The following is a 21446-nucleotide window of genomic DNA, read 5'->3' as shown; positions in this document are numbered from 1 at the left end:
ACACACACACACACACACACACACACACACACACACACACACACACTCACACTCCTTTTCCCTATTAGAGCAGGCATCCTGGGTTGCCAGACAGTCTTCCCTTTCCCAGGAATCTCACTTCTCCTGGGGATCTACCCAGTCTGCTTCAGTCACTACCAGTGAAGGGAAAGGTCGAGCTTCGCTCCTTCCCAACCTAGTTCTGCTCCTCAGTGTTCTTGAGCTCCGAGCCCCCTTGGCATCATCCAGGAGGCTGGGTACGGAAGCGCCTCACTGCTTAGCATCACTGGGGGCCCAGGGATTCTCTCCTCTCCTAGGCCTCAGGAGGCACTACCAGGGCTGTAAGCACACCCCCCACCCCCCCTTTAAAAGGCCAAGTCCAAGGGCATAGAAACCAGTCATCCTCCGTGTGGAATCACCAGCTTTCTGATGCATCCAGGGCAGGGAGAGCTCATACCTCGTCAAGCACAAAGGTACTTGCCTTATTAACAAGGAATTGACCTTGTCAGGGGAAATCTCATACCACATTAAGGAGATGCTAGAGGGGGTTGAAGAGGCCTCCGGCAGCTCCTCCCCGGCACACACTGTACTGGTGTCAGGGCAAGAAGAACAAGGAAGCTTTCTTGGGGCACTCCAGGGGCAGATGCTGCAATAGTCCCGGGCCAGAGGGAGGTTACACATCATCTCTAGTTCGCCTCCATTTCCTGTACAAAAAACTCAAAATAACGGATATTTCTAAAACACAATGTTGGTACCACCCTCTCCATCAGTTAAAAATCTTCCATGTCTCTCTATCGCCTCCAGGACAAAATACATGACTCTTGGCTCTCAGCTGTGCAGTTAAGGCTTCCGAAATCTGCCTCCCAAATCTTCTCAAGTCTTATTTCAGACCGCCCTTCTTCCTGCATCCTGTGCTCCAGTCAGACTGATCTGCCGGCTAGTTCCCTTGTGAAACTGCCCCTCTCCCACCTTGGTGCCATTGCCAAGGTGGTTCCCATGGGTGGCATGGGCTCCCTCTTGGCTCTGAGCTCCGGGAATCCCTACCTTCCTTCCAAGCTCATATGTTACCTCCCACTAGCTTTTCCTGATTCTCTCCCCAAGGTGACTGTTACTATTTTTATTAATATTTATAATATTAGTAATTTTAATTATAATTTTGTTGTTATTTGGTCATTTCAGTTGTGTCTGACTCTTATGACCCCATTTACGGTTTCTTGGCAAAGGCTAGAATGGTTTGCCATTTCCTTCTCCAGCTCATTTTACAGATGAGGAAACTGAGGCAAACGGGGTAAATGACTTGCCCAGGTCCCACAGCTAGCATCTGAGGCCACGCTTGATTTCAGGTCTTCCTGACTCCAGGCTCAGCACTCTATCCAGTACACCACCTAGCTGCCCCTAAATGAACATTAGTATTATACATTAGCATAAATATTAGTATTATTAACAATAACAATACCTAGCATTTATACAATGTTTCAAGGTTTGCAAAGCATTTCATATGTGTAATCTCGCTTCAACCCCACAACAACCCTGTGAGAATAGGTGCTATTATGATTCCCATTTTACAGATGAAGAAACCGAGGCTAAGGTGAAGTGATCTGCCAGGGGCCACATATCTATTGAGTGTCTGCTCTCCCTCCTGAAAATTACATTATTTCATATGCACACTGCATTTGCTTATCTGTGTACATATGTGTGTCCTTCTTCCACACCACCCCCACACCCCAGTAAAATATAAACTCCTTGTGGATAGGCAGGGACTGGTCTGGCTTGCTTATATTCCTATCCCCAGTGCTTCCTTAGCACAATGCTTGGAACAAAGTAAACACTCCATAGATGTGTTTTCATTCATTCATTATCTCTGCACAAGTGGGCATCGTCCATGCCCCAGCTGAGTGGAACCTCCTGTATGCCCAGCACAGTGCCTGGCACATTGTAGGTGCTTAAGAAATATTTGCTGAATTGAACTTTTTTAAATACATGAGGTGATGGTAATTAAGCATTTAAGCCACTTTTGGTTCAAGTCTCTGGGTCCAGAAAAATGACAGCCCTGATGTGGGGAGATGGGGATGAGGTCATGCAAACAGCCGTTTGGAGGAGGGAGGAGTTCCTAGGAAGCCTGGCACAGCCCCCGTTCTGCCCACGTCTTCAAACAGAAAACAAGGGACAAACCTGGTATTGATTCCTGGTAAATTTACAGAGGAGGTTCCCCAATGACCATTTAGAAATGTAAATACTTAACAAAGGAAGTTGGGTGAGGGTGAAGGAAGCTGGGGGCTCAACCATGATGTGAAGAGCTGAGAATGACACGACCTGGTTTCCATTTCCCTTAGGGACTCATGGATCTGGACAACGTGGGAGATATAATGTATAGTGATTTCACAAAGCATATGCGTGTACATATTCACATGTATATCTGACTGCTAAATAGCATTTTAAATCTTAAAGTTTTACATACTTCTGCTCCTTGTAAGAACTGTGAAAGGTGGGGGCTCAAGGTATTTTTTCCCATTTCACACATGAGGAAACTGAGGCTGAGACAGAGTCACATAGCCGGTAAGTGTCAAGGGCAAAATTTGAACCTAGATTCCTTCCTGACTCCAAATCTAGGTGCTGTTACAAAAGTAACTTTATAGATGAGGAAACTGAGGCTCAGATAAGTGAGATATCTTAGCCAGCTGACAAAAGTCAAGGAGATAGAGGTTCAAAGCTGGTCCCCTTCCTGACTCCAGGTCTAGCTTTGTGTGCACTAATACACCGTTTGATATTTCACAGGGTCCTTGTGGACTAGAGAGGGAAAGGTAGGCTAGAGGGAAGAGCTGAAAAGTGGTTTGTAGCTGGCTGTCTAAGCCAACCCATCAGGGGCGCTCCAAGATTAGAGGCTGAGCCCAGGAGGGCTGGGTCTTCACCCTTCAGTCCACACAACTCGTTGGCTTCACTGTGGGATGGGGAGGCCTTGGACCCATGGCTGTTGGACTGGACTATGCACATCCCCTTTCAAAGTGTCAGAGGAGAAACCCTGCCAGGTTCCCCTTCGGTGGGTACAGGCTTAGGAAAGGGGAGGGAGAGCAGGAGAGGAAGGAGGGGGCTAGGAGTCCTAGGGGACGGGCAGAGCAGCACTCATCAGGTGCCAGTCACAGAATTACAGAACCTCAGGGCAAGAAGGGACCTCCTGGGCCACCTGATCTACCCCTTCTAGACCCAGGATTCCCTTTACAATCTACATAACAAATCTAACCCCCTGAGGTGAGGTGCCCACTAAATGCTGCTTGCTCCAACTCTGTTCAATCAAGCAATTAGATAGTCTTACTAAGCACCTACTGTATGCAAGGCTGAACAGGGAGCCACCTCCGAGCCAGGAAGACCTGCCTCTGACATATCCTGGCTGTGTGACCCTGGGTAAAGGGCTGAAGTCCCCGAGACCTTAGCTCAAATCTGGCCTCAGACATTTATTAGCTGTGTGACCCTGGACAAGTCTCTTAACCCGTGTCTGCCTCAGTTTCCTCAACTGTAAAATAGGGATCATAAGGCACCTCCCTTCCAGGGTTGTTGTGAGATCAAATGAGAGAATGCAAACGAAGTGCTTAGCACATAGCAGGAGCTTAATAAATGCTCATTTCCTTCCCCCTCCCCTCCTTCAGACTTGAAATCCAGAGCTCTTCTCTCCACATCTGTCTTCCTGTTATGATCCTCCCCCAGGACCCAGAATTTAGGATAAGACTACAGCTGCAGTAATGGAAAAGAGCGCTAAATTTACTCGCGGGATGTGGGTTCAAATCCTCAGTCTATCACTTACACGTGTTGCATGGGGCTATATCTCCAGTAGGACAATCTTTCCCTCTCCTTGAAGGTTTAAGTGTGTGATTCCAAAGAGGAATCAAACCAGCTCCTGACCTCCAAATGCAGTGCCCATTCTAATGGGTCACGTTGCCTCTCTGGGTCTCAGTTTCCTCATCTGTAAAATGGGTCAAGCAATATTTGCGTTACCCACTTCTCAGGGATGGGGTGAGGGAATGAGCCCTCCTGTAAAATCTCCAAAACTGTAGATACAGGGGTCTATCAGGCCAACGAGTCAAAGCTGCCCATGAAGTCAATGACTGTGAGCTGGGGAGCTGACCCAGGATTTGAACCCAGCTCTCTCAGGACTCCAAGGCCAGAAGTGCATCATGAGCAGCCTCACTGCGCGCCGCTGGTCACTGCTACAAGTGGGTACAAGGGTCTTCGTGTGGTAGGAAGAGGGCTGGAGTTGGGGTTTGAAGCCCTGGGTTCGAATCCCAGCTGTCACTTTCTGTGTGACCCTGGACAAGTCACACAGTCCTCAGTAAAAAGTCCTCTCTGTAAAATGAAGGGGTCGCGCCCGACGGCCTCTGAGACCCCTTCGAGCCCCAGACTGAGGCCGCTAGGATGACTGTAGTTGCGAGGTTGGGTCAGCCTCGAGGACCACTCAGACTGGGAGCCTGACTCCTCCCTGCCTCACTTTCCCCACAGGCGTGGCCACTACTGAGCATGCGCCTTCTCCCCCCCTTAAAAGTTGAAGGGAGAAGGGGTGAGCGGTGGGAGAAGAAATGGATATATGACGTCACTATAGGGGCGGGGCCCTACGGGAATGGGAGGGTTGAACTAGGGAGGTGCTGTCCCATTTCTCTAACGTCACGGTTAGGGGAGGGGTCTTAAGGGAAAGGGAGGGTAGAGAGAGAGGCGTAGCCCCACCCCCACGGGTTGAAAGAAGGCAGGTGGAAGGGTATGGGGAAGCTTGCGCACTGTAGCCCCTCCCACTTCCCAAACGTCAACTCTCAGGGAGGGGCATAGAGGGAAGGGCTGAGCTTAGGTGCTGTAGCTCCGCCTACATGCCTGACGTCACCAAACAGGGCAGGGCATGGAGAGCAGTTTGAGTAGAGAGGGTTGAGGGAGAGATGTAGCCCCTCCCACAATCAATGACTCCCGTTCGGGGCGGGGCTTAGAGATAAAGGGAAGTTGTAAGGGAACGAGGAGGAAGTCTCGCGAGGCCGTAGACTGTCGTTACAGGAAGTCCCTCCTCCTAGGGCCTCTCTTCCGTCTTCCGCCCGTTCCTCTTCTTCCTCTACAGAGGTCATGTCCCGGAAGTGAAGCAGCCATGTTGCCCGGTGACCGCGGCTTGAAGGAGGCGGCGGCGGCGGCGTCTGTGTGAGGCGGCGTTCCCGGCCCCCGGTCCCGGCCCCGGCCCTTTTCCGTCTCCGGTCCCGGCCCGGCCCGGGCGGCTCGCTGACGACTCGCCGCGGCGCGGCTCCGGCCCCCCGGACCCTCATGGCCGAGCCCGGCCGCAGCGCGGTGCTGGGTCTGTACCGGGCCCTGCTGCGCCGGGCCCGCGGGCTGCGCTTCACCGACCGCGACTTCTACGTGGCGGCCGTGCGTCGAGAGTTCCGCCGCCCGCTGCCGCCCGGGGCCGGCCCGGACGCCGTGCGGAGGCAGCTGGAAAAGGGCCGGGTCTTCCTGCGCGGCGAGCGAGGCCACCTGGTGTGAGGCCTGGGGCCGGCCACGATGCGCTGAGGAGCCCTCCCCAGGTAGGTCCGGTCCGGCCCGGCCCTGCTGTGGCCCGAGGCTCCGGTCCGGGGAGCGAACGCTGATTAAACGCCTGCTGTATGCGCCGGGGGCCGAGCGCCCCGTAGTGATGGAGGGAGTGAAAAGCACTGAGTAAGCGCTTGCTGTGTACTTGCTCCCGGCGGAGCCGGGAGAGAAAGCGAAGGCCGCATTCCGGTGACCTCTTGGGACGATCCTTGACCGGGTTTCCCGTCTGTGGGACCCTCGGCCGCGGGGTCTCAGTGGGCGGACACCCCGCAGCCTTGAACAGTGGCCTCGGAGTTTGGGTGGTGATTCCTCGGCCCTCGGGGGACGATGGGGGAGGGGCTCTGGTGAAGACTGGCCCTGAATCAGGAGCCTGACCTTTGACCCCTAGAGAGCCGCAGGCTGTCTGATGCGGTCACTTAGTCTCCCTCCCACCTGGATCCAATCAGGTCTGGGAGTTTTTAGGTACCCACCTAGCACTTTAGAGCGCGTGGCTGCCCAGATAAGAATTTGCTTAAATTATTTAGAGAACCCTTTGCTGTTATTCAGGACCTACTTTCCTGTAGGCTTGATGGTGTCCGGGTATGCCAGGGGGAGGGAGGAGTAGGAGGCTGCTGGACCACTGGAGTGAACTGAGCCCCAGGTGGGAAGGGACCCGCCCAAGGTCACACAGGCACAGCCAGGACTCCAAGTCATTTAGAATTCGTGAATTGGTTTCCTCACAACTAGGCCTTGGAATTGGCTGCCTAAGGACTACCATCCTTTGACAGGTAAGGGCGTAGAAGTTAAAGGAAGAGAGACCGCAGCTGTGGTTCAGGGGGAAGGCAAGCACGCCTTGGAGTCACTGCGCCTGGACTTTGTACCAGCGGAGACCCTTGCTTGCCCTGTGGCTGCTGGACCAGTCACTTTGCCTCCAGAATCTGTTTGCCTGCCTGTGGAAGGGAGAGGATGGTCATTGTACAGCCTCCCTCACAGGGTGGTTGTGAGGAAGGAGCTCTGTAGACTTTCAAATTTTGTAGAAATAAAAGAGTCGTTTGTTTTCCACTTGGCGGGTGCCTGGATGTCCAGGATTCAAATTCAGCTCCCTTGACCCTGCATCCAGAGATCTTTCTGCTCTACAACTCTGGTTTACCTAAACTCTCTATTTCCTTTACCCCTTGCATTGTTGTAGTCTAGGGGGGCTGGGAACCCCAGAATGCAAGGGTATGGGGCAAGGGTCTGCCTCTAAAGAGTTTGACCACTCAGGTCTTTCAGTCCAAGACAAGGTTTATTATGTTGCTTATAGAAGCTGGCGGGATTCTACGAGTCTTCAAAATGTAATGGGGACCAGATCAACACTTTTATAAGAGATGGGATTAAGGAGTGGCAAGTAGCCTGGGGTGGTCTGGGGGTAAGGAAGATAGGGGCCTGGATGGGATTTAGGAGTGTCAAGCTAAATAAGGAAATGAGGTAGGCTGAGGTGGGCCTGATACCTCAGGGAAACACCTGGGACTAGGCATTTGGGAAAGTCCAGAGCTTTTTAGGGGTCCCTCATTTGCACCCCATCAGCATGAGCATGTAGGGAGAGTAAATGGCATCTAATACCTGTTCCGTCTTTCTGGCAATTTAAGATTTCCAGACTATTTTCCTTATGACAAATCTGTGAGGTAGGTAAACTTAATGAAAATAAATGATAGTTTATGTATCTCTTCAGACATTAAAGCCTGTATAAATGTCTGCTGTTGTGATTTGGTATTAGTATAGCCATTTTATAGATGCCAAAGCAGATTAGGCATGCGGTTAGCTAGGAATCAGTGGAGCTAAAACTCAAGCCTAGGTTTCCGGACTCTTAACTATAGAACACATGTCTCTTAGAAACCTAGGAGTGATGATGATTACAAGAACAACTCAAATTTACATAACCCTGTTAGAGTTCCTGAAGTACCTTGCTTGTAGAAGGCTACATTAAGCACTTGCTTTGTGCTGGGCACCGTGCTGAGTCCTAGGGGAACAAACGGAAAGAGCGAAAGACAGTTCTTGCCCCCCAGGAGCTCCCTCTGATGGGGAAAGACAACAAGGAAGCAGACATACAGACAAGCTACACATATGGAAAATAGGAAGTAACCCGAGAGGGAAGGCCCAAGAATTGAGAGGACTGGAAATCACTTCCTGTAAAAAAAGGACGGGGTGTCAGTTGGTACTTGAAGGAAGGCAGAGGGTGGGGAGGAGGAGGGAGAACGTGCAGGCGTGGGGCACAGCCAGAGAAAATTCTCCAGGGCTGAGAGTCCGAGCGTCTTCTTGGGAGCAGGAGGCCAGTGTCACTGGAGCCAAGAGGAAGTTGGGGAGGGGATGGGGGGCGACACAATGATTTTATGTTGGATTCTGGAGGCAATAGGGAGCCACCGGAGTTTACTGAATGGGGGCGGGGCAGGGAGGAGAGGCAGACAGGCATGGTCAGATCTGTGCTTTAGGAGAATCACGTTAGTGGCTGAATGAAGGACTGATCTGGAGTGAGGAGACACTGAAGTCAGGCAAACCCCCCCAGCAACCCCCAGGCTATTGCAGTGATCCGGGAATGAAGGTCTTTACCAGGGTGGTGTGTTTGAGAGATTCTGCAGAAGTGAACTCTACAGGCTCGGAAACTGCTTGGATATGGGGGGGAGGAGGTGAGAGACAGGAGTCCAGGATGATTGAGAGGGTCTGGGAAGATAAGGGGCATATGTGTGGGGGAAGATGGGTTCTGAGTTTAAGAAGTCTGAAAGGCATTTGGAGGTCAGCAGAGAGACTGGGGCAGGGTAGGTGGATGTGAGAATCGGCAGCATAGAGATGGTGATGAAATCTGAGGGAGCTGAGGAAATGATCACCGAGTGAAATAGTGGAGAGGGAGAAGAGAAGAGCCCCAGGGGAGAACCCTGGGGAACTCTGGGCTAGAGGCTGTGACCTGCCTAGGAGACTGAGAGGGGGATGCTGTCTTGTGTGCCTCCTTTCCTAGACAAAGAAATTAGGCTCCAAGGCCTTGGGCTCAAGCTTTGGTGATAGAGCCAAAAACAGAAATGGAAACAGTCCCTGTGTTCAAGGAGATTACATTCTAACGGTGGGACAGTTACATCAATACATTCCCCATCTATACATAAGTAGAAGTAAATAAAATGGCGAAACATTGGGTGGCTTGAGAAGGAAGAAGATTGCTGTCGGAGGCTTGAGGGCTCCTGTAAAAGGCGAGGGAACGCCCAGCCTGTACAAGGTTCAGAGATGCCAGAAATGGGGCCAGATTCTCCAAAGTTTGAAAAACTAAACAGGAGTTTGTATTCGATGCCAGAAGCAAGAGGAAGCCTCAGGAGGGGCCTGGTCAGATCTGGATATAAAGACAGTCTGGAACATTGATGGTACGTTTGACGGGTTGAGGTTTTGGGGGGAAATAATGAACTTTGTGATGTCAATGTGTGAGTTTGAGATAGCTCCGGGACATTAAGTTTGAAATGTTTCATAGGTAATTGGTGATGTGGGGCTGATGCTCAGGGAAGAGACTGGGGTTGGATATATAGATTCTGCATAGAAACGAGAATTCAACCCTGGGAGCTGATGAAGGCACCAAGAGAATGAGTATAGAGAGAGGATAGGCGGTCAGCAAAGAGCTTTGGGAAACACCCACAGTTGGGGGGCATGATGAACCAGCCAAGGAGACTTCAGAGTGGTCACACAGGTAAAAGGAGGGTCAAGAGGACCAGAAATAGAAAGGGTGGACAGGAGTCCTCAGTGTTGCAGCAGACAAGTCCAGAAGCATATGGACTATGGCCTACAAGGGTTCTAGGATCTGTTGTCAAAGAAAGCTGGCACCGAGTCCAGTTTTGCCCCTCTTATGAGCAGAGTCATCTTGGCCAAGGTACTTCTGAGTGGCTTCTGTACCATCTATCTTGGGGTTAATAATTCCCAAGCTTTTTACCTCCTAGAGTTGGAAAGAAAGAAAGCCCTTTGTACTTTCCCAACTCAAGGAGTCAGGAACTTGAGGCCTAAAGGGAGACGGCTTCTCTACTGGTGATCAAAAAACAACAAAAAAAAGTCAAGGAAAACCAAAGAGATTTTTAAAAATCAGCTGAAATCAAAAGGGATCAAAGTGAAGATGTTAGGGAAAAATGCTCTGAATAACTGAAACTGCCCAAGTACCGAAGTGATTCAGTGGAAGAAGAAATGTCAATGTCCCAGTGACAGACTACCTTAAAGGACAAATGACCAGCGAAAGGAATGCTAGCAAGATTAACTCTGGTAAGAACATCCCAAGGCCGAAGACAAGAAGAGTTTATAGAAAGGAAACAGTGGGGCGGGGGTGGGGGAGTGGAGAGAAGACTGGCTTTGGACTTGGGCACTTGGCATCTGTGGCCTGGCTGTGACACGGCAAATCAAGAGCGGCCATTCTCCTTTCTGGGCCTCAACTTCATTAATTTGTAAAATGGAGGGTGATGTTTTGTAAAACCATGTAAAAGTGAGCTCAGGTTCCCACCACATACATAGATCTGAACAGTCACATCAGAGCTTTCCTGTAGCTATCAGAAATCTGGGGGGTGGGGGTGGGGAGGAGTGCCTTTTGGAGTTACAGTAGCAGCTGGTTAATCTCCGGAAAAGCCATCTCAGTACCCGGAACAGAGCACAGAGGTAGCATGCCCCAGTGGAAAGAACACTGGGCCTAGGTTGGTGGCCGGGTTTGGCCACTTGATTAGCTGTGTGTAAGGTCTGGGACAAGTCAGTTAACCTCTGAGTGTCCATTTCCTGTTCTGCCAAATGCTTGTACTCCCTTTCTCGTGAGGTTGGGAGTGAAGTATATTCCTGGGTGCTGGCTATCTATTGCAGTGCATTTTAATATACATCGCAGGGAAGGTCAGCAATGAGCAGAGCTGCAGATTGGACCTCCCGGGATCAAGACTACAGCCAAGTCTCCTGATTTCTTGTGTCCTCTTAGGTTAAACACGAACTCAGTTCTGCTTTCTGTATCAGTAAAGTGGGGGAAATGCCACCCATCCATCTGCTGCACTTGGGAGCCATGGTGGGCACAGCATTCCTTAGGGAGTTATCTAGAGGAGCCCTCTTGAGTAGGGCTGATTGTGCCGACTGTACTGCTGGCCAGATCCTGAGGCCCAGAGCCTGTCCCTGCACGGGCACAGCAGGGTTTGGCCTATTTCCTGACTGGATCTGTGTTGAGGGATGCTGCCATTCAAAGGGATTTTACTGATGTTGTGGGTCTTCTGTCACTGGCAACTCATATTCATGGACAAAATGGAGAGTTGCCTGGTGCCAGGAGAGGTGAAGTGACTTTGCCTTGGCCACAGGATCAGTTATGCTCCAGAAGAACTGGAATTCAGGTCTGCAGGCTGGCCCTGTGCTATCTATACCGAGCCTGGCCTCCATACCCACAGGCAGCTCAGGGAGCCTGAGGCTTCCCAGGATTTACTGCTCTGTGTGCATCAGTGTCTACCCTGGGAGCTGGGGGCTCTCTGCTCTGTGCTGAAAGGGCAGGCGCACCTCCCCCTGGGGCATACGAGCAAGGGGTGTGACACCATGACTGGACAGTGGCGATAACACTGGTACTTGCTTCTCTCACAGGGGTGGTGGGGAGAAAGTGCTTTGAAGATAACCCCCTCCTAGGAGCCTTTGTAAACCTCCAGGCACCACAGAAAGCGGGAGCTCTTTGTTTGGACTGTGTGTTTCCTATCCTCCCATTGCTGCCCTCTGCTTCCTACCCCATCCCCTACTTCCAGAGGTTAGGTAATAGCAATGGGTGAAGGGTAAGTCTAGCCCAGACCAAAGAGGCTGGAGGGTATTAGTGTCCACTTATGGTCAGGCCAGCCATGTTTACTGAGGAGCTCCTGGGCATGTGACCTCGTAGTCATCAGTGAAATTCCTGTATAAATAGGATGTTTTCATAGTACTCCACTGTTGCCCCTTTCAGCTTAGTCGTCCTTCCCTAGATCTGCATCTAGATTTTAGGTCATTGGGTCTTGCAGCCTAGCTTCTTCCTTCCTGGCCCCCCTTATCACTCCCACACTAATTCTTTGAGATAGTCCATAATAATTCTCAACTGGGAAAGGGTGAATCATATTTTTGACTTTTCAGCTCTCCAGTTGGCCTTCTGAAACTTCCTCTTTCAAGTCACCAGATGTTTGAAATCTTATCTAGCCCAGAGTTATGGGGGTGTTGCCCTCCAGCCGGAACAGTTCTTTAACAAGCCTGACCTGCTTTCTTTGGGTTTTAAACACAGGCCTGCTTTCAAATTCTAGTGTCTGGAGGCTTCTCTCATCCCAGATGGGGCCTCTCTCCTCAAAGCTGTGGCCAAGAACGCACATACTTGAGAGGCTGCCTTTGAGGCCTCCAGGCTTGCACCCCGTCCTGCCACCTTCAGCAGAAGGAAGCCAAGAAGAAAGAAGACAAGGAAGGGCCGTGACAAGTTACCTAAGCTGTTTCTCCAGGCCTAAGATGGGACTATCACTACTAGCCACACAGACTAATGGACTGCAACCTGGGAAAGGCTAAGCTGAAAGGGGCAACAGTAGAGTTGCTAGAGTACTATGAAAACATCCTATTTACACAGGAATTTCACTGATGACTACGAGGTCACGTGCCCAGGGGCTCCTTAGTAAACGTGGCTGGCCTGACCACGAATGGACAATAATCTCCTGTGGCATCTGATCAAGTTCCCAAATGTTGGGATATTATGGACCCTAAACTCTCACAGAAGAGAGTGATGGCAGAGTGGACAAGCATTTATTTATAAGTGTTCACTGGGTTCCAGGCCCTGTGCTAAGCACTGGAAATACACATACAAGCAGAAGGATCCCTGCCCTCAAGGAGCTTACATTCTAATATAATGAAGACTGGAGCAGCTGGAATGGCAGTAACAGGACAGCACACCAGGGTCAAATGTAGATGATTTAAGGGCCTTTGGAGGCAGCATGGTGAACAGTGAAAAATATGCTAAATACTCATGAACTTGGATGTTAAAATCTGCACAGAGCAGGGGCCTTGCCAGAATGCTGCACAGTGAATGATTCTGATTGGCCTTCTCTTCGTGCTGGCAAACAGCCAGGAATCTGGACTATGGGAGTGACAGGAAAAGCAGTATTCTGCCTTGAACTCGGACAACAGCGGTTTTAGTGCTTCAGAATGCAGGCTTATTTGGGAATCATCTTGACCAGTTTACCCAAGTAGTAGGTAGTAGTATGTGTAGTAACCAGTGACTATCTCTGGTGAACCCAGGGACCCTAGAGGCATGAGACCAGGACCTAGCTTTTTTGATTCAAGGGGCTGAACTCCAGTATCATAGAATGTTTGTTTGTTTTCCTTTGCCAGGGCCTGGGTTTCTTTTTCCAGTTAACTCCAGCAAAGTCTGGAAGTATTTACTTTGATAACTATCAGATGTACAGTTATCCTCACCAGATGATACGCATTGCGTATCATCTTTCTCACCTCAAAAACAATTGTCTTATAACCCAGCAGCCCCCATGTAGCAAGTACCCAGAAAGGGTTTTCGGTGTGCTTTGCCTTTTTGTATGTCTCTTCCATGTTTGACCCAACATTGCCTTCTGTGCCAGTGTAATTGGCCAGCCTATGCTATTGTTTCTTTACGAGAAATATAGCCAGAAGTAACTGTGCAGGTCCTTGGCAGGATGGGGTGGCCTACACCTCGAGAGACAAGAAAAGGTCTTCAGGGAGTTAGATAAGTTTCACATAAAGAAGGGAAAGCTTTTCTTCCTTGTCACAGATGTGCTCATTCTTACCCCCACCCTCACTTTGCCAACTGTGTCATAAGGCCCAGTTATCTTCCTCTGGAGCAGACAGGGTGAGGCCAGAGGCTTGGGCTGGCTGGTACCCGGATAGTGCACATGTGGTCTGTCCAGAAGTCTAAGGACAGGCAGGAAGGAGGCAGCTGGCCCTACATATGGTCAGGAGGGTGGTGGGGAGGGCTTGAGCAGAAACAGCAGTCTGGGGTGGCTGGAGAGAGTTCGGTCTTGACTGGTAAATTGTCACTCACTGGCAGTTTTGTGTGTGTCTTCTGCTTTTACCCGCAGGGGAGCAATGGCAGGGACTGGTGAGCGCCAGGGAAAAGGCAAGAAAGATGACAACGGCATCGGCACCGCCATTGATTTTGTGCTGTCCAATGCCCGGCTGGTGCTGGGGGTGGGTGGAGCGGCCATGCTGGGGATTGCTACCTTGGCTGTCAAACGGGTGAGTGAGGGCAAGTGAGGGCAAGTGAGGGCGGGTCAGAGGGGCTGCCCAGAGCGGCTGCTCAGAGCTAATGTCCTGCAGAAATCCAGGCTCCTCCCCATGGAGATTCAGAATCCTTTGCCTGGCAGCCATTCCCTCCATAGCCTGGAGCTGCTTTGCTTTTCCAAACCAATCACACATCATTTCCTGCCCTTGATAACAAACAACTGGGACTGCCCCAGCTCTTCTGCCTCCCACACCTAAGGTGTTCTCTCCCTGCCTGCTGAATTCCTCCCCATCCTGGGAAAGCATCTCTTCTATAAATAAATGCCTTCCCGGGGAAGGTGGAGATGGTCTTCTCTCCGGGATCCCCCACGGCACTTTGTTCAGAATCTTTCTAATATGTGGTCCTATGTTAGGGTGTTTTAGGGTATCTGCTGGCATATTGGTGGCCTCGACTGCCAGGACCAGGAGGTACTGTGAGGACTCCTGTCTTTTCACTTTGTTCCTCCACAGTGCTTAACACACAGTAGGAATTTAAGTAAATGTTCAAACGTGCTGGTGAACGCCCTGGGTTGTTCACCCTCCTTCCTCACATCTCGCTGCGGGTGTTGTAGATGTACGACCGGGCGATCAGCGCCCCCAGCAGCCCCACTCGCCTGAGCCATTCGGGGAAAAGAAGCTGGGAGGAGCCGAGCTGGATGGGGTCCTCACGGTTACTGACGCAGGACATGAAGACCAGCTTGAGCAGGTCCCTGCAGACTTTGCCCACTGATCCCTCAGCCTTCGACGCAGGTGAGCGGGCCATGCTCCGGCCCCACCTCCGCCCTCATCTCCGCCTTCCTCTGCTCATTCTGCAGAACCCTTCCATTTCCTTGGCGTGGAGGCCTGATGGACCCCAGGGGAGGATAAAGTAGACCAGCACTGACAGGGGTTCTCATGTGAATTCTCTTGCCTTCCTTGGCAGATGGGTTCTACCCCCCCAGACCCAAACCAGCCACCAGGAAGAGCCAGGTAGACTTGAAGAAGTCGCGGCTCCGCCTGTCCCTGCAGGAGAAGCTGGTTGCTTATTATCGGAACCGGGCAGCCCTCCCCCCGGGGGAGCAGGCCCGGGCCAAGCAGGCGGCGGTGGACATATGTGCTGAGCTGCGCAGCTTCCTCCGAGCCAAGCTGCCTGACATGCCGCTGCGAGACATGTACCTGAGCGGCAGCCTTTATGACGACTTGCAGGTGAGGCCTTTTCACCGAGGAAGCACTTTCTGACCTTGGCTGGTTTTCTGATGGTCCTGGTCATTTAATCCAAAGATGTCTCGGGCTGGGGAGAGAATAGCATCTTCTGCATCATAAGCCCTACCCCTCCGGGTCAGCATTGTGACTTCCTCCCCTCCCCATTCCCTTTTATTTGGGGCTCCCTTTTAAATCAGTTCAGCATATCGTCATTGAGGGTTTTCTATGTGTGAGACCATGGGTTAGGCGCAGGGGAAGCTACCGAGGTAAGAGGTTGCTGTGTGCATGTGTGTGGATAGTGGGGGTGTCCTTGGCTGCTGCACTAAGGCCTGGGGAGTGAAGGATGCTCCCTCTGCTGTATCTGGTCAAACGGAGCCTTTGGTGTGCAGATAAGATGGGATCAGTGAGGAGGGTGGTAGGGTGAGGGTAGGAGGGCCAGCACAAGGCAAGATGTGAGATCTCAGGGCTCCTCGGGAGTGCCCTCTGGGACCAGGTAGCAGCAGCTGAGGCTGCTCTGGGCAGGAGAGAGTCGAGTTTCTTGGACTCTTTGCATGGGGCAGGTGTTGGCATCCCCCCCTTTCACTGTGTGCCTTCTCTTGACAGGTGGTGACTGCTGACCACATTCAGCTCATCGTGCCTCTGGTCCTAGAGCAGAACCTGTGGTCCTGCATCCCTGGGGAGGACACCATCATGAACATCCCAGGCTTCTTCCTGGTGCGTCGAGAGAACCCAGAGTACTTTCCCCGGGGCAGCAGTTACTGGGACCGCTGTGTGGTTGGCGGTTACCTCTCCCCCAAGGCTGTGGCAGAGACATTTGAGAAGGTTGTGGCCGGCTCCATTAACTGGCCAGCCATCGGCTCCCTCTTAGACTGCGTGATCCGCCCAGCTCCGCCCCCTGAGGCCTTGACGCTGGAAGTACAGTATGAGCAGAACCGGCGCCTACTCATTGACTTTCTGCCGTCGGTGACGCTCGGGGACACAGTCCTCGTGGCCAGGCCCCACCGGCTGGCCCGGTATGATAACCTGTGGAGGCTGAGCCTGCGGCCTGCAGAGACTGCCCGCCTGCGGGCGTTGGACCAGGGCGATGGAGGCTGCCGAGCGCTCTGCCTCAAGATCCTCAAGGCTGTGTGCAAGTCCAGCCCGGCCTTGGGCCACCTCACTGCCAGTCAGCTCACAAATGTCATTCTCCACTTGGCTCAAGAGGAGACTGACTGGTCTCAGGACATGCTTGCTGACCGCTTTCTGCAGGCGCTCAGGGCCCTGATTGGCTACTTGGAGGCCGGAGTCCTGCCTAGTGCCCTGAACCCCAAGGTGAACCTATTTTCAGAGCTTACCCCTGGAGAAATAGATGAATTGGGGTACACCCTTTATTGCTCATTGTCTGAGCCAGAGGTCCTACTGCAGACGTAACGGGGGGGAAAGCCACGATGGGGATTAGGTGGTCAGGCCTTGGAGCTGGTCAGCAGCACCCTCCAGGCTCCGCTGCCCAGGCGGCCCCTCACTTGGGTTCTTTCGGTGCCTCCAGTCCTGCTGGTCATCGCCCGGGTCGCCGCCCACCGACTAGAATGGCCTTTTCTTGCCCTGCCTTCCTTTTTTTTTTCCCCTCACCAAGCACTGTGCCCCCGTTTTTTTCATTGTCCCTCCATTGAGGCCAAGTTCCACAAAGTGCATCCAGAAGGGTGGGGAGCACGGGGAGGAGGGCCAAGCTGTTAAGTTACTTGGTGACTTGTGTCAAGTTCACCTCTTCAGCTGCCCAGCCTGACCCCACTTTGAGCCTCTTTGTGTGCCTGTCACTATTGCCCCTTCGTCCCTCTGGTTCCTTTCCTTGGAACGCTCTGCTTGATCAAGATACTGTCTGTAAGTGAATGTTGCTCTGTAGCAATGAGTGAATATTTATGAAACGCACTCTGCATGGCTAGTGAGTATCTGGGATCTGTGGGGTGGGTGCTGGGGCTGGCCCAGGAGCCACCCTCCTGGCTGCGGAGGCAGAAGTAGGCAGGCTCTTCTGGGTTTGGAGGTGGGCCTGCCCCTCCTATGACCTCGCTTATCTGGGCAGGGAAGGATAAGATCAGTCAGATGGATTGGGAAAGGCCAAGACCACCTTGGATGGGAATGTTTGTTCCGTCTGGGAAGGGATGGCTCTGGAAATTCCAACTTCCCCATTTGTGGTGTTTTCTCTGAGAGGGTGGAGCAAGTGCCCGGGGGAGGAGCCTTGAAGTACAGGGCAAGCCCCCCGCCTTAGCGTTAGGGAGGCCTGTGGGAGCCATATCCTCCATTGCTGTCCAAGGGCAACCTCATCACTTCTTTGATGACCTTGACCAAGAGGAATTCAGAAGAGGCAGGAAGGAGGGTCGTAGGCAGCTCCAGCCTCACATCATGGGCTTGCTGCATGTAGCAATCTAGCTGTAGCCAACGACATCGTGGGTGGCTGGTGGGAGGCCAGACTGCTTGCTGATGGTGCCTTCACAGGGGCACCCAGAGGACCCCTCCTGGCTTCATGTTTGCGCTGCATCCCCTCCTTAGCATCTTGTCTCAGCAGGGGCCAGGCCTGCTTCTTTGAAGCCTCAAAGTCTGCCTTTGGGAAAGGGGAGAGGAGCGTTCAGGGAATGCCCTAACACCCTTTGTGCCAGAGGCTGCCAGAACACGCACATGCCTTCCCTTTGTCACGTCTACCTGTCAGATAGCGCTCGGGGGAAAGAAGGGCCGCGGGGGGCCGAATGATGGGGGGACGGGGAGGAGACTTTCCCTTTCCCCTCCTTGTTGCCCGCTGCTACAAATGCACTATTTATTGCAATGTAAAGTTATTCTGGGGGCGGGGAGGGGGGAGTTTAATACACATTGTCATTGTGTCTTACTGTTTTGTGTTTCTTTTTCTGTTTGTGGTAAGGGGTTGTTGCCGGCCCTGCCTCTGGCCTCCTTACCCAGTATTTTGTATTCCCACTGCTGAATCTGAGTATTTTGCTTCTGCTTTCTCTACCCCCCCACTCAATGAGATTCTTGTACAACTTGGTAGCTATCTTTTCCTTACACTTTAATGGCAAAATGGTCCACATGGGACCAAGTCCTCAGCTTCCTCCTGAATTTAGGTTTGGGACCCCTGTGTATTTGTCATGGTCTGGGAAGTGAAGTTCTGGGGTCCCCTTCAGAGAATCCCCACCTCTTGCCCTCTATTTCCTATTGAGAAGGATGGGTGCTTTTACTTTTTGGAGGGAGGGTAGGAGAGATTGTGTGTGTGTATGGGGTTCTGACTGCTCCTGAGGGAGGGGGAGGATGAGAATAGACATCCATCGGGGACACTGGGGAGATCCACCCGATAAGGTATTTTAAAAGTCTGCAGTTTACTGCTGCAAACCAGCTGTACATTATTAGCTCCTCAACATTAAATACGAAGCTTATAAAACCAAACCAACAAACCAGTGAGACTGGGTCCCAGGGTCTCTGATAAAGTAAATGCATTTCTCAGAGGGGAAAAGTGTGTGAATGTGAACCTCTTCATTGAATTAGGAAGAAGTATTCCAATGTCTCCCGATTCAGACAAGCTAACCTTGCCACATGATGAGGAGATGGAGTCAGGGCACACGCCCATAGGATCAAAAAGAAAAATGGCTCTGGGTAATGGTTCTGTTGAACAAGATGCTGTTTGCTGATGAAGGGGGAGCAGAATTGCAGCTTTGGGTGGAAAGGTGAGGTGCAAGTGAGCCTCCGTCGGTTCTGTGTCCAGTAACAGCAGATCCTAGGAGAGTTCTTTGTTGACACAGGCATTCTTAAACAAGTTTATTTGGCCTGCCTTCGAATCTCAGAAACCAAATCAGTCAATGAGGTTTTGGGGTTCTTCCTCGTCCCTAACCCCAGACATAAATATAGGCTAACAATGGGTATTTTCCCCCCAACCCTTGTGTTTGCTTGAGGCACTTTTATCATTAAAGGAAAGAAGTAACCGGTGGTTTTAAAGTTCATGCTCCTGCTAGAAGGGGTGGCCCCCATGCCCACCAGTCCTCAGGCCTGGTTCCTTTGCTCTCTGGTGCTCTCGTTGCTGCTTCATTGGAGAGAGCAAAGGTGGAGTGGATCCTGGCAAGGGTCCAGCAGGCATTAGGGAAGGTGGAGACGCCTTCCCTTGAGGCAGTGGCCCTGGCCCTGAAACTGGCCTGGTAGAGAGACTCTGCCCTTCCTGGCATGGGAGCCGGATGCGCCCGGTCAGGCTTCCCCAGCTTGTAGCAGAGGCTTGTCCCAGCTCTGTTGTGGGCATGCAGCCCTCAAAGGGCTTAATGAAGACAACTGAGCAAAGAGCCAGGAGAGCAGGCCCAAGGGTGGTGTGATCGTCTCCTGTTCCCTGTCTCTGGAATCTGGTTTGCCCCGTGATCTGCAGGGTCTCTGACTAAGCTCACAAACTGCCTTTTGCTCTGTGGAGTGGAGTATTTGCATTGTCCTTGATCTACAGACACGTCCAGGCTGGTTGACAGGTGACCTGGGCAGGTTTTGGGGAGGGGGCGGAGAAGGTGTCTGGGTAAGTGTTCTGTTCAGTCCTGCTGGGCAGCCTGCCTAGCAAAAGTCCTGGGACCTGCCTCTTGTCTCTTCTCCTCCCCTAAAGCATCGAGGTTAAGGGAGTTGATGATCTATGAAATGAAAGAGTGGAACATAAAATAAAAACAAATCCTTTGCACCAGCTTTTGCTTTTGTGTTTGGTGTAGGTCAAACCTGTTTTCTCAATGGACCTTGCTGGGTAGAAGCTACTGATAAGGGTGGGGCAGGGTCCTCAGTGGCCTGCAGTATGAGGGTCTTGCCTTTCCCCCAGGAGGAGTTTGAGATGCTCCACTGAGGCCTTCAGGACCAGGCAGGTGACTTGGGTATCCCAAAATTGGCCTGGGGATGCGGGCTGGGAGCCAAGGGAATTAAGGAGAGGACCCCTATACTTGGCCATCTGCAGAGAGCATTTTTCTCCTGGATTTTTCTAGGACTCAGTAATTCAGAAAGATCACGTGCTTTCCGTGGCTCCTGTTCCCGAAGTAAGCATGGTTTTTCACATCTCAGTGTCTTTGTGCTCGTCTACACACAAAGTGGTTATTCTTCACGTTGTTGATTTTATCCTCCACAAACACACACTCGTGTTGAATTGGGCCGTGGCCCAAGTCCAATTTCCTTGGAATGCCAGGTGCATCAGAAGGGATTGATGTCAACATGCAGTGGTTCCTTGGATTTGGCCTGGAGCACTTTCTGTGGATGGAGCTCTTCTCAGAATCATGCTCTGAAGTGCCCCAAATAAAACCCAGACCTACAAAGGAAATCAATATGTTGAAACATCAGAACACTTGAAAACATTCCTGGACCCCAGGTTCAGAACACTGAGCCTGGAGGATGCCTGAGGTACCTCCTGGCTTGCTTCCTGGCTGGGCATAACAATTCCTGTTTCCCAGAAAAGCTGGTGGCTACACTGGAGAAACTGGACAGTGCATGCACCATTCCACAGCTGTTGCCCCCTCCCTTCCCCGCCCCCCCCCCCATTTTCAGTTTGAGCTGAATCCAGCCTGAGTCCTGATTTAAGAGTACAGCAAATCATTCAGATCATAGGCTTAGAACTACAAGGGACCTTAGCTAGTTTAATGTCATTTCACACCGAAGGAAATGGGGGCCCAGAGAGTGACGATGTCATAAGCACAGGGGATGTGGTAAAGCCAGGATTTGGACCTAGAGCCATTATCTTTTCCCCCATAGTACATGGTTTCCAAGATGGAAGTTGGTTCATAAAATTTAGAGCTGGGAGAGATTTTGAGGTCATGGAGCCCTTTCCTCCCCCCCCCAAAAAAACAAACCTTTTATATCCAGTCACTGTTAGGAAAAAAAAAAAGTGGGGTAGGATTTGAACCCACATCCCTTAACTATGCAAGAGGTGATCACTGTCTTTAATCACATCTCTCTCCATTCTAACCCCTAGTTCAGGGCTTGACATATCCGTGATGTCTCAATAAAGACCTAATTAAGGGCACTCTGGCATGGTTCTGTTCCCCTTAATTTTCAGCATCAGGTACAGTCATTCAGCTGCTGTATTACACTGTATTGCTATATATGTACTATGACTTAGTGGTCATGTACCACTAAGCTATTGGCAGGTCTCGGAGACAGGCCAGGCGGGATCATGGGCTTTTTGAGCCAAAGGGGAGCTTTGAGGTCACCTATTTCAACCCCATATTTTACAGATGAAGAAACTAGCCCAGAGAGGGAAAGTGATTTCTGTTGGCTCTGGGATTTGCAGTCATCAGGGCCCACCTCATCGGACAGGAACAGAGACCCAGAGAAGGTGAAGTGATTCTCTAGGATTCAGGGCTGGCAGGGACCTGGGAGGTTATTTGATCCCCCAGAGAAGGAAGGTGACTTGCCAGGGGCACAGTGGTAGTCAATGCTGGAATCTGAACCTGACTCCCTGTTGCCTCTAACTAGTGGAAGAAATGGTATCTGAACCTGGGTCATTGGATTCATAGGATTTTAGAATGGGGAGGGACCTGAAAGATAACCTA

At 51.5% G+C, this 21446-nt stretch overlaps 1 protein-coding gene across 2 annotated transcripts; it reads left to right on the top strand.

Moving 5' to 3' along the window:
• The first annotated feature begins 5431 nt into the window (after positions 1 to 5431).
• Positions 5432 to 19602, top strand: MIEF1 (mitochondrial elongation factor 1). Of its 2 annotated transcripts, none has more exons than XM_027871421.1 (5): positions 5432 to 5537; positions 13575 to 13731; positions 14328 to 14505; positions 14678 to 14940; positions 15541 to 19602. In XM_027871421.1, exons 2-5 carry the CDS (start codon positions 13582 to 13584, stop codon positions 16345 to 16347), a joined length of 1398 nt encoding a protein of 465 aa, XP_027727222.1. In that variant the 5' UTR covers positions 5432 to 5537; positions 13575 to 13581; the 3' UTR covers positions 16348 to 19602. The 2 variants fall into 2 exon arrangements, with proteins under 2 accessions (XP_027727222.1, XP_027727230.1); XM_027871429.1 differs by lacking the exon at positions 5432 to 5537 and adding an exon at positions 8008 to 8903.
• Positions 19603 to 21446: the final 1844 nt, after the last annotated feature.

Source organism: Vombatus ursinus, unplaced genomic scaffold (assembly GCF_900497805.2).
Source record: "Vombatus ursinus unplaced genomic scaffold, bare-nosed wombat genome assembly UNPS02003292.1, whole genome shotgun sequence".
Taxonomy (NCBI): domain Eukaryota; kingdom Metazoa; phylum Chordata; class Mammalia; order Diprotodontia; family Vombatidae; genus Vombatus; species Vombatus ursinus.
The sequence above is the reverse complement of the archived record's forward strand: the minus strand, read 5'-3'. Positions and strand labels throughout refer to the sequence as shown.